This window comes from Molossus molossus, unplaced genomic scaffold (assembly GCF_014108415.1).
Source record: "Molossus molossus isolate mMolMol1 unplaced genomic scaffold, mMolMol1.p scaffold_m16_p_22, whole genome shotgun sequence".
Classification (NCBI taxonomy): domain Eukaryota; kingdom Metazoa; phylum Chordata; class Mammalia; order Chiroptera; family Molossidae; genus Molossus; species Molossus molossus.
In genome coordinates, this window is record NW_023425358.1 from 22,114,947 (window position 1) to 22,127,891 (window position 12,945).

At 43.1% G+C, this 12,945-nt stretch overlaps 1 protein-coding gene across 1 annotated transcript; it reads left to right on the forward strand.

Moving 5' to 3' along the window:
* The first annotated feature begins 7,895 nt into the window (after window positions 1–7,895).
* Window positions 7,896–12,749, forward strand: XBP1 (X-box binding protein 1). Its single transcript, XM_036277243.1, is given in 6 exon segments — window positions 7,896–8,137; window positions 9,181–9,277; window positions 10,264–10,392; window positions 11,194–11,229; window positions 11,232–11,339; window positions 11,657–12,749. Coding segments are annotated over 6 exon segments (1,170 nt in total). The 3' UTR covers window positions 12,215–12,749.
* Window positions 12,750–12,945: the final 196 nt, after the last annotated feature.

Consider the following 12,945-nt stretch of genomic DNA (forward strand, 5'->3'; position numbering starts at 1 on the left):
TCTGTTTTGTCTGATATTACGGTTGCTACATATGCTTTCTTTTTGTAAACATTTTCCTGATAAGCCATTTTCCATTCTTATGCTGTTTTGTTCTATGTGTATATCCTATAAATAGCATAAAGCTGGAATTTGGATTTTTTTATCTTTATTTTTATTTTTTTACTTTATTTCTTTTATTGATTTTTAGAGAGAGGGGAAGGAAGAAGGAGAGATAATTAGAATACTGATGAGAGAGAACATCGACTGGCTGCCTCCTGCATGCCCCCCACTGGGGCTCGGGCCCACAACCTGGGCATGTGCCCTGACCGGAAATCGAACCAGCGACCTCTTGGTGCATGGGTAGATACTCAACCATTGAGCCACATTGGCTGTGCTGGATTTTGGGTTTTTCATTCAACCAGAGTCTCTCTCTCTCTCTGACAAGAAGTAATAGTCAATTCCTGTTTATTTTGTATTATATATTTGGACTTATTTCTACCAATATGTTTTCTACATATTATGTTTCTTGTGTTTTCCCCTTTTCTTACATTTTCTGGAATTACTGTTCATTGTTCTTTCTTACACTCTTACTCTGATTCTTGTCCACTCTCTCTCCCAAAGTTGTTTCTATTCTTTTACTGCAGTGGTCTTAAAAACTTTTTTGTTCACATGGTCCCTAAAATAACCTAGTAAGATTATATACCCTCCATTTTAAATTTGGCATCTAAAATTTCTTATGAGGCCCTGGCTGGGTAGTTTAGTTGGTTGAATTGTCGTCCTGATGCACCAGGGTTGTGGGTTTGATCCCTGGTTGGGGCACATACAAGAATCAACCAATGAATACATAAAATAAGTGGAACAACAAATCAATGTCTCTCTCAAAACAATCAATAAAAAAAATTAATTAATGTCCTGGCTGGTTTGGTTCAGCAGTTGGAGCATTGGCCCATGGGCCAGAGAGTCCCAGGTTCGGTTCCCGCTAAGGACACGTACCTTGTTTGCAGTTTGTCCCCAGCCCCAGCTGGGGTCATGTGGGTGGCAGCCAGTTGATGTGTCTCTCTCACACCGATGTTTCTATCTCTTCCTACCTCTCTCCCTCCTGCTCTATCTGAAAATAAGTGCAAAAATGTCCTCGAGTGAGGATAAAATATATATATAATTTAATTAAAACATTTTTTCTCATAAGATTCAATAGCTGCAAAGGATGTTATTTCCAAAGCAACTGAGAGTACTGACAATTCTTTTTTTTTTTTTATTCTCACCCGAGGACATTTCTCCATTTTTTTTTTTTGTTCAAATAGAGTGGGAGGGAGAGAGAGGAAGAGATAGAGAGAAATATCGACGTGAAGGGGACACAGTGGCTGCCACCAGCACGACCAACCAGGGCCGGGGACAAACTGCAACCAAGGTACATGCCCTTGGCGGAACCAAACCCGGGACTCTCTGGACCATAGGCCGACGCTCTAACCGCTGAGCCAAACTGGCCAGGGCGAGAGTACTGACATTTCAAATAAAACTGTATCACTTTCTTAGATATCTTCAACAGAATCTAAATACCATAGTTATAGTTATTTGCTATCCATTAGCACACGTTTAAATATGAGTTGAGGATTTGGCAAAGAATGGCTTGCTGGGGTGGAGGTTGGCATGTTCTGGGGCTGAGGATTCAACCAGCCACTGCTAATAGATTGGTTACATACATTTGCATACACGAGAATTTAGCAAATAGGTAAGCATATTGAGGTTAATGGGTGTCTGTTTTCTTATTGTCAGAGAATGTAGTTAAAATTATGAAAAGAGCCCTGGCCTGTGTAGCTCAGTGGTTAGAGTGTTGGCCCCAGTATTGAAGGGTCTCGGGTTCAATTCCTGGTCTCGGGCATGTACCTGGGTTGCAGTTTCCATCCCCAGTCCCAGTTGGGGGTCTGCAGGAGGCAACCAATTGATGTCTCTCTCACATCAATGTTTCTCTCTCACCCCTTCCCTCCTTCCTTTCCACTCTCTGTAAAAGTCAGTGGAAAAAATAACCTCGGGTGACAAACAAATTATGAAAAAAGGGAAGGCTAAAATAAACCCTTTGGTGTTAGACTGGAATTGCAAGTGTTTTTTTTTTTATCCTCACCCAAGGACATTTTTCCATTTTTTGTTCAGAGAGAGGAAGAGAAAGAGAGAGAAACATTGACGTGAAAGGGACACATTGAGCGGCTGCCTCCCGCACAACCCAACCAGGGCCGGGGACAAACTGTAACCGAGGTACATGCGCTCAGTGGGAACCAAACCCAGGCCTCTCTGGACCACAGGCCGACGCTCCAACCGCTGAGCCAAACCGGCCAGGGCTTCTTTTTCTCTTTTAAGTTATATTGCCATTCTACTTTCTCTACAGACTTTTATTCCAATGTAATATAGTTTTATACTTAAAAGTCTATTCTAGCCCTAGCTGGTTTGGCTCAGCGGTTAGAGTGTCCGCCTGCAGACCAGAGAGTCCCGGGTTTGGTTCCCACTAAGGGCGTGTACCTCAGTTGTTGTGGTTTGTCCCCGGCTCTGGTTGGGGTTGTGTGGGTGGCAGCCAGTCGATGTGCCTCTCTCATATCGATGTTTCTCTCTCTTCCTCCCTCTCTCCTTTCCACAAAAAAAAAAGAGTCTATTTTTGATTATCTAATAAGCTACCCTGTAAAAAAGTATATACATTTACATATTTAAAAACTTTTTTCTTGCCCAGCTGGTGTGGCTCAGTGGTTGAGCATCGACCCCTGCACTAATAGGTCGCCGGTTTGATTCCCGGTCAGGGCACATGCCTAGGTTGTGGGCCATATCCCCAGTGAGGGGCATGCAGGAGGCAGCCAATGATGTTCTCTCTCATTGATATTTCTATCACTCTCTCCCTCTCCCTTCCTCTCTCTCTAAAATCAATAAAGAAAAATATATTAAAAAACAAAACTTTCTTCTTACCATAAAAATAATTCTGCATGAAGCTATCATAATTAAGTTAAAATAAGATAAAGTTTATTAAATTATAAAGTTTATCAAAACAACATACATTCCAATTTTTGATAATTAAACAGAGAAAATAAAATTATATTGGAAATAATCTTTGGATTCCTGTATCAATGGATTAATAGTACTTATTGCTAGAATGAGACAGGATTTGGCATCAATTTAATTTTGTTGTTGTTGTTAGTCCTCACCCATTTTTTTCCATTAATTTTTAGAGAGTGGAAGGGAGGGAGAGAGGGAGAGAGAAAGAGAAACATCAATGTGAGAGAGATGCACTGATTGTTTGCCTCGAGCATGACCCCAACCAGGGCCAGGGATCAAACCTGCAGCCCTTGACCGGAATTGAACCTGTGACCCTTTGGTCCATGGACCTATGCTCTAACTGCTGAGCCAAACCAGCCAGGGGTAATTTTATTTTTCATTAAAGAAAATGTATGTGCCCCAAACCACTGTTCATAGAGCTAAGTGAATGGGATGGAAAGCATTTCATTTTAACAAGGTCCTTCAATTGTTTAAACATCTTTTGAGTTAGAAGCCAAGTCATATAGTTACCCATTACTCAAAATTATTGTATGGAACTCATAGCGGACAACTCAATTTTGTCTTCCATCAATTTTACTGAAAACAAAGAATTAGAACCAATGGAGTTGGGAAGGGATTTGATACTCAGTGAAAGGGGTCATTTTTTTTTCTTTCTCAATACCATCACCAATAGCTTGTTGGGCCTATTTGTTTGGAACACCAGAGGTTTTTCTCCATCGGGGCAATGCACCTTGGAAAGATTAAGCATGAGTGAAAAGAGGGTCTCCCCTCTGCAGAGCGCAAGAATGAATGGTGACTGTGAAGAGAGGTGGGAAGAAGAATCTGCTTCAGAGACACCATTCTCAGACATGTGGATCTTGGAAAAGAGATTTTATTCATGTACCCACACGTGTGGCTTGCAAAGTCTTTGTGTGCCCTTAGGAGTACACATACATTAATTCTAAAATCACTATTAACACATCAATTTATTCTAAGAGTGTCTAGTCAATATGCATACCTTTTCCCTAAAGAAGGCGGGACCTTAGCGCACTTTATTTCCCTTCTTTCTCTCTCTCTACCTGTGCTATTCCCCATATTGAATATCATCTAGACCAGGGCTATCCAACAGAAATATAATGCAAGCTACCTGTGTAACTTAAAAAAATTTTAACTGCCAATTAAAAAAACCAGTTTAATTCAAAATATCAAACATGCTATCATTTCAGTCTGTAATCAATATAAAACGATTGATGAGATATTTTATATTTTTTTCATACTGTCTTCAAATCTAGGGTGTATTTCTTGTTTGCCGTACATTTTAATTCAGAGTAGCCCCCTTTCAAGTGTTTAATAGCCACATGTGGTTAGGGACTACCTATTAGAGCAGTAGTTCTTGAATTTTAGTTTCAATTTGTTACTGGGTTTTGTTTTTTGTTTTGTTACATTGACACTTATTTAGATTCAATGATCTACTCACCACTGGTTTTTTACATTCACAAAGACTAAGAACTGTGCATTTTATATATTATAGATTTTATCAAAGTGCCTAGAAAATATTTTAAAATATTAATGGTATCTGATGCAAGAATTATCAGATTAATCTTACATAGAGGATATGAAACTGTTCAAAGGTTTGCACCTGAGTGTTTGAGACTTCATGGATAGCAATCTGCATTGTGTCAAATGACTGGTTTTGGGCATGATTTTAAATTTTATCAAAAGGATAAAAGCATTTCCCTGGCCGGTGTGGCTCAGATGGTTGGGGCATTGTCCTGTGCACCAAAGGGTCTTGGGTTCAATTCCCGGTCAGGGCACATACCTAGGTTTTGGGTTTGATCGCTGGTCACAGCATGTACAGCACAGGAGGCAACTGATCAATGTCTCTCTCTCTCTCTCCCTCTCCCTTCCTCTCTCTCTAAAAATCAATGAAAAAGCATATCCTTGAGATGTTTTTTTAAATCCTCACCCAAGGATATTTTTTCCCATTTATCTTCAGATAGAGTGGGAAGAAGCGGGAGAGAGTGAGCGAGCGAGAAACACATATCCACTGGCTGCCTCCCACAGGACCCCAACGAGGGCCGGGGACCAAACCGCAACAGAGGTACCTGCCATTGGCTGGAATTAAACCCGTGACTCTTTGGTCCACAGGCCAACACTCTAACCGCTGAGCAAAACTGGCCACGGCGGATTTTTTTTTTAATCCTCACCAGAGGACATTCTTCAATTGATTTTTAGAGACAGTAGAAGGGAGGGAGGGAGAGAGAGAGAAACATCCATGTGAGAGATACACATTGGTTGGTTGCCTCCTGCACGACCCCCACTGGGGCAGGAGATCGAACCTGCATCCCAGGTATGTCCCCTTGACTGGAATCAAACTCGAGACCCTTCGGCCCTCCAGCCTTCACTCTAACTGCTGAGCCAAACTGGCCAGGGCTTGAGTGAGATTTTTTTAGAAAGATAAAAGCCTTAAAAACAAAACTGGGGAAGTCAATTTCAACATTCCTTTTCTATCCACTAATCAAGACCAAACTGCAATCCATCCACTTTTTCTTCTCTGCACCAGTATCTTGTGCTTTCTCTGTGTGGTTACTCATTGGGCTATTGAGGAAACACGCATTTTCTTTTTATGCCTAAATGATTTAAATTTTAGTTGTTCTCGGGTTTTGTACACAGTGTCAAACATTCCCTTGGCCTTCACAAAGGTATAAATAAAAGGTTGCATGACAATTACATGACTTTTCTCAACACCTTACAGCTTTCCAAAGTCCTTTAACATAAACATGCAGTTCTCAACCAGAAGGAACTCCAAACACGACTCCCAAAAGGCCTGGGAGACCAGAAGCGGCTCTTCTACCCCTGCAGGCACGTTAGGATCCACATAGCTCAAAGCTGAAGAGCTGTCCTGCGAAGCTGGGATCACCACCACCGCTTTCCCTATCCATAGAAGCCAAGTTTGCTCAGGATGCAGTGAGCTGGGCCAGCTCACTTTAAATAAATTGTCACTGATTTCACTCTGCCAATCTGGAGGAAGAAATATGTGTTAGGAGACTCATGGGGACCTGGCCAGTTTGGCTCAGTGATTACAGCCTCGGCTGGTGGACCAGAGACTCATGGGGCAACCCTGGAATAACAGAAACTGTGCCCCTTTAAAGGGCCTGCAGCCCTGGCCGGTTTGGTTCAGCGGCTGGAGCATTGGCTTGAGGACTGGTGAGTGTTTCGGTTCGGTTCCCACTAGGGGCACGTCCCCCTCTCCCCCAAAAAAGAAAGAAAATCAATAAAGAAAAAAATATATAATTATATACATATTAAAAATAAATAAAGGGGCCCTGGCCAGTTTGGCTCAGCGGTTAGAGCGTCGGCCTGCGGTCCGGAGAGACCCGGGTTCGGTTCCCGCTAAGGGCACGTACTTTGGTTGCAGTTTGTCCCCGGCCTTGGTTGGTCGTGCGGGTAGCAGCCACTCGATGTGTCCCTTCACGTCGATGTTTCTCTCTCTCTCTCCCTTCCTCTCTCTCCCTCCCACTCTATCTGTACAAAAAAATGGAAAAAATATCCTCTGGTGAGGATTAAAAAAAAAAATAATAAAAAAAAAAAAAATAAATAAATAAATAAAGGGCCTACATATCAAGAGACTGAATTGCTTTACAGTCGGCCCTCATTTATTTCAGTTAATCAGTTCCAGACTCTACCACCATAAATGAATTTCCACAAAGTAGGATTCTTTATTTATATACACTCATCCCTCACCACTTTCCATCCTGTTCCCTACCCGTCAAATGACATTTGAAGAGCTAATCTGACTTATTGACACTGTAGAATTACCCAGAACTAGTCTAACTTTTCACTTTTTGCATATATTCCAATCACTGGCTATGAGTTTTACTAATCTTTGCATCCCTAGAACCTAGAACTGTGCTGAGCACATAGGAAGCAGTAACTACTCGTTCAAGTATTGCTTTGTGATTCTAGGGAACTTAACAGTTTGTAATTTGCTTTTAAAATGTAAACTTGTATGTGTGGAGTGTTTTCTCATTTTTTCCATGTTAATATTCGTGTGTCTAAATTGTTCTCTAGCTGCTATCCCCGGGGCCCCTCTTTCACAAGCGCTGTCACCCCAACCCCCATTGGTCCGCAACCGCCTGACAGGAGCTTTGAAGTTCCCTTCGTTTTCACACGGGAATTTTTTTCTCAAATAAAAAAAATACAATATACGCTTATACTAGAAAGCGTAGAAATACAAAGAAAAATTAAATGACACGTATTCCTATCACTTGGAGATAACCCGGACCGTTTTATTATGCCCTTACAGCTTAAAACGCGCGGTCTCATCTTCTAAAGGCTCTTATTTCGCGGAATTTCTTTAAAGGCTTTTTTCTAGCCCAAGGCCCCATTCGACTCTCTTTCGACTTTCCGTTCAATTAGGGTACGAAGAGGCGCACGAGATAAGACTCGGTCAGAGATTAAAAAAAAAAAAAATCTGTTCGTTTTGGTAAAAATTCGTCACTCTGGCCATCTCTCCGTCTGGAATTAAAGTCTATCACTCCAGTAAAAATGCGTCAGCCTCGGGGATGGAATTAGTTTCTAAGGAAACTCCGCCTGGCCCAGACCCTTCCTCTAGCGCTCAGGGCTGTCCAGGCCCTCCGCGGCCCCGCACCCGCCCAGGCGTAGGTCTCGCCGGTCGCTGTCGCCGAGAATGCCACCAAACACCCTTACCAGGAAAAGCAGCCGCCACGCTGGACGCCTGGGCCCCGCCCCGCCTTGCCCTTCGAACCAATGGGCGCCGAGATCCGCCTCTCGTCACGCGGCTCTGGCCAATCGTGGGGGGCCACGATCGTAGAAAGGCTGGGCGCGGCGCGTCCAGGCGGCGGGGCGGCGGCGGCGCGCACTCGCGTACACGCTCTCGGGCCATGGTGGTGGTGGCATCCGCGCAGAGCCCGGCCGCCGGGGCCCCCAAAGTGCTGCTTCTGTCCGGCAAGCCCGCCGCCGCCGCCGCCGCCGCCGCCGCCGGAGCCCCGGCCGGCAGGAATGTGCCACTCATGCTGCGGGGCCAGCGAGGGGCCAGCCCGGAGGCAGAGAGCGGGGGGCCACCCCAGGCACGAAAGCGACAGCGCCTCACACACCTGAGCCCCGAGGAGAAGGCGTTGCGGAGGTGGGCGAGGGACCCGGGTCTGAGATCGGATTCGAAACTGGGACAGGGGCCTGGGTCTGGATCGGGCATCGCTTGGGCGCCCTTGGCCTGGCCGGTCCGATGCCAGCGTGGCGCGGGGCGGGGCGGGGCAGGAAGTCTGGACCGACCGGATCCACCGCGCTGAGTGGAGTCCAGGCTGCTCAGGCCTCTTTTATTTCCTTCTTTTCTATCTCATTAGAGATATCTAGAGCGGGGTGTGCTGGCACCCAGGTCCTTTTGCTGTGTGATCACAGAGCAATCAGTCGTTCAGCTTTTCTGAACTTGGAGTCGATTAACCTCTCGGTTTCCCTACTTTATTTTGAGGGGCAGCTGAAATGACAGCTGTTGAAAGGGCCGTGAGCTCTTCAAGGCTCACTAGCCAAACTCTCTCTGCGGCCTTAAAATGGTCTTTACTTCATGAGGTCGTTGGGGAGATTAAGTGAGAAGTGCTTATACCCTAGTCCTTTGTAATGTTAGTTCTTTTCTGATCAGTGTGCACTTTGTGATTTAAGTGCCTCATTGAGCAGACAAGGCTCCAGCCATCAGGGGACTGCCCAGGATCTCAGCACTAGAGCGAAAGGCATCAGCCTCTCCCTTATTTGAGTTGCCTTTGGATAGAGATGGGTTATGTCACAGCGCGATTGCAACTTTCCCGAGATTGAATCAGTCCAGGTTGGATCCTGTTAGAGGGAATTGGAGCCAGGAAGCAACGGGGGAGTGAAAAGGGGAGGAGGAAATTTCTTATGTTGCAAGATGAATATTTGTGTCCAGCCCCCGTGCTGTGGCCGGAATGAGACTTGAGGTGGATGACGCAATATAGGAGAGAACGAAGCAATTCTTCAAGCTAGATTGAAAGAAGGCTATATTTTTGTGTTGTTTTATTGAGGGGAAGAGCCTAAATTGTATTTACCATTAGACTACCTTATACTGTAAATTATGTGAAAGCACCAGCTGGCCAAGTTTTCAAATAAAGATATAAATAAGGTTTGAGATGACTCAGTGTGGTATGTACCCTCTGTTCTCAGGAAACTGAAAAACAGAGTAGCAGCTCAGACTGCCAGAGACCGAAAGAAAGCTCGAATGAGTGAGCTGGAACAACAAGTGGTAGATTTGGAAGAAGAGGTAAAAATACTTGACTAAACTCTTCTCTTTTATCCATTGTATACCCATCCCTGGTAAATGTTCTGATATTTGCTGCCCATCCCAAGTTGTTTAAGTCCCTTTAGAATAAAATTGAACGTGTAATTAAAAGTTAAAACTAATCTGAGTTAGGGTAGGTAAGTAGTTGGTTAAATGGTGAAGTTTCATGAGAGAAATGATTGGCATGTGGTACTAGATCTGTTTCAAAGTTGGTGAATTACAACAGTGTTTATCAAGTTAGTACTATGAAATTATTAAGCACAGATAGGAAATTATTGCTTAAACTTGAGTCCCTTCCTGTCTTGGCCAAAGTCCACTAACAGTTCCCTTTCCCTTCTAGGGTCCACCTAATCTTAAATTGCTGCCATTTACAATTCCTAAATAATGTTTATTTATATTGTTCTTATTCTTTTTTATGTATTTTGATTTTATGGTCCACTTATTATTTTTTTAAATATGTTTTTATTGGTTTTTTTACAGAGAAGGGGAAGGAGAGAGAAACATCTATGTGAGAAACATCCATCCTCGGCCTCCTGCTCGCCCCCTGCTGGGGATTGAGCCCACAACCCGGGCATGTGCCCTGACCAGGAATCAAACCAGGACCTCTCAGCCCATGGCACTGTGCTCAATCCACTGAGCCACACCGGCCAGGCAGTCCACTTTTATTATTACCTGCCAGTTCACAATAGGATTCTTTTTAACATCATATCTAAATTAATGCTATAAGTTACCCTTTGCTGAGGTCTATATTAGTTAGAGACTGTGTTATTTGTGACCTTATGAACTGGCCCTTCTTAAATAGCTTATTTTTAGTAATTATGACCTTGCCTTCTACGACTTAGTGTGAACTGGATAAGCATAGTTTTCCCAAAGGAGAAGGAAAGGAAATTAATTGTAGTGAAACTTCATCAGGTGTATTATGTGAAAGAATTAGATGTTTTAATAGCCTCTTACAAACTTTATTCCAGAACCAAAAACTTTTGCTAGAAAATCAGCTTTTACGAGAGAAAACTCATGACCTTGTAGTGGAGAACCAGGAGTTAAGACAGCGCTTGGGGATGGATGCCCTGGGTACTGAAGAGAAGGAAGAGACCAAGGTAAGTATCTTCCGTTATTTGGTGCTGTACATGAGAATTGGTTCTAAATGACATGACATGACCTTTTCCTTTAATGACACTTATTTTCAGTGTGTATTGAATAGTACTAAGTCATAATAATTAAAATAAGTTATATGGCTCTCTAAGAGCAAGTACTAACAAATGCTGATAGCCCATAAGATGTGCCAGTATTAAAGAGAACCAGCATAAGAGAGCCAGTCAAATCTGGCTTTGAATGTTACTCAAATTAGAATCGCTTTTTAATGAATATGAATGAGTAGGGAAAGGACTCATTTTGATAGTTACACATCTCTGATAGAAGATTTATGGCTTGTAATCTATGGATTATGTCAAATGGCAGTGCTTAAGTCGCCTAAGACTGACAGGAGTGAAGTCCCACTCTGTGAAGGTAATGTTCGGGGCAAACTTTAAAATAATTACTATCCAAAAAGTTTCTGGGTCTAAATTTACTATATAACTTTATTACTTAGGAATATTATTATTATGGAGAAAATCATTAGGATATTATATAAGAATATCAGTACTGCTTGCATCTTTGTGGAGTAAAAATATTTCATGGCATACAAAATCACAATTAAAAGTTAGCCTTACTCCTTTTTCTCATCTTTTCTTGAGGAGGACTCAAGAAAATGTAAATAACAAAGGTAAGGGAAACATTTCAGTTCTAAAGATTAGTATTGTAACTATCTTGAAAGTTGAGAATCACAGCTGCCTGGTGAGCATTTCTTTGGAGATTTTCAGCTGTTTGAGCTGTTTATTCACTTTGATTTTTCCTCCCAGGGGAATGGAGCGAGGCCAGTGGCCGGGTCTGCTGAGTCCGCAGCACTCAGACTACGTGCACCTCTGCAGCAGGTGCAGGCCCAGTTGTCACCCCTCCAGAACATCTCCCCATGGATTCTGACAGTGTTGACTCTTCGGACTCTGAGGTAGGGGTTATTTGGATTTACTAAAGAGCTGTATAACTAGTTATTCCCATCTGTTTGATGTCTCATATCCCAACCAGACAGATCAAGGGCAGGAGAAGTTAGTTTGGGTTGGGTTAGGGGTAAACATCGACTACCTTCCTGTTTCCAAGTTATTCAGGACATGGAGTAAAGTGTAGATAAATGGGTCTGGTGGGTTCCAGAGGTTATCCTATAGCATAATGATTAATTTACATTACAGAACCTAGTACTTAGTGCTCTAGGTAGATTCTCAGGTGTATTCTAATAGTTGGACTCCATCTAATTTTTGTCTCTTGCAGTCTGATATCCTGTTGGGTATTCTGTTCAACTTGGACCCAGTCATGTTCCTCAGATGTCCTTCTCCAGAGTCTACCAGCCTGGAGCAGCTCCCAGAGGTCTACCCAGAAGGACCCAGTTCCTTACCGGCCTCCCCTTCTCCATCATTGGGGACGTCATCAACCAAGCTGGAAGCCATTAATGAACTGATTCGTTTTGACCACATATATACCAAGCCCCTAGTCTTAGAGATGCCCTCTGAGACAGAGAGCCAAGCTAATGTGGTAGTGAAAATTGAGGAAGCACCTTTCAGCCCCTCAGAGAAAGATCGCCCTGAATTCACTGTCTCAGTGAAGGAAGAACTTGTAGAAGATGACTTACTTCCAGAGCTGGGTATCCCAGATCTGCTTTCATCCAGCCACTGCCTGAAGCCATCTTCCTGCCTACTGGATGCTTATAGTGACTGTAGATATGAGGGCTCCCCTTCCCCTTTCAGTGACATGTCCTCTTTGCTTGGTGTAGACCATTCTTGGGAGGACAGTTTTGCCAATGAACTCTTTCCCCAGCTGATTAGTGTCTAAGGAATGATCCAATGCTGTCCTTTTCCCTGGTCATTACACTGCCTGGAAGATAGCAGAGAAGCCTGTCTGTGCTTCATTCAAAAGCCAAAGTAGAAGATACACAGCAAAGTATTTGTTCAAACCTCACAAGTCACCCCAAGTATTGTCTTTTGATACTCAGCTGTCCAAGGTACTCAGCTATAGTACTATAATCCAGAATTACAGTTTTTAAGGTTGTGCCTTTATCTTAAAGGTTTGCTGTAAAATATATAAAGGGACAGCAGACAGGAAATTTGTGAATGGCCCTTTGTCATTTCTCTTCTCAGCATCCCAGGCTTACCTCCAATTTTAGGTCCTTTAGTTTGCTTCTGCAAGCAGAGAGAAACCTAGCTGAAGGGGCTCCTTTTCCCTCATGTACAGTTCAAGTAAAGATCAAGAATCTTTTGTAAAGTTATAGAAATTTACTATGTAAATGCTTGATGGAATCTTTCCCTGCTAGTGTAAGTTTTGGAAGGTGCTTTCTCCATTTATTTAAAACTACCACGCAATTAAAAGTGCAATGCAGTGTCTTTGTTCTTTAATTCCTTCTTGGACCTTGTCTTACCATGTTCTCCCTACGTGTCTCACTGTTAGCCGTGGTAGTGATTTATCCAACTTCAGTAAGCATGCCACTTTTTAAAGTGACTGAAGGTTTTTTAAACCCTCTTAATTACTGCCTGCTTCAGTTCCTGGCAGCCATAGGTGATATAATC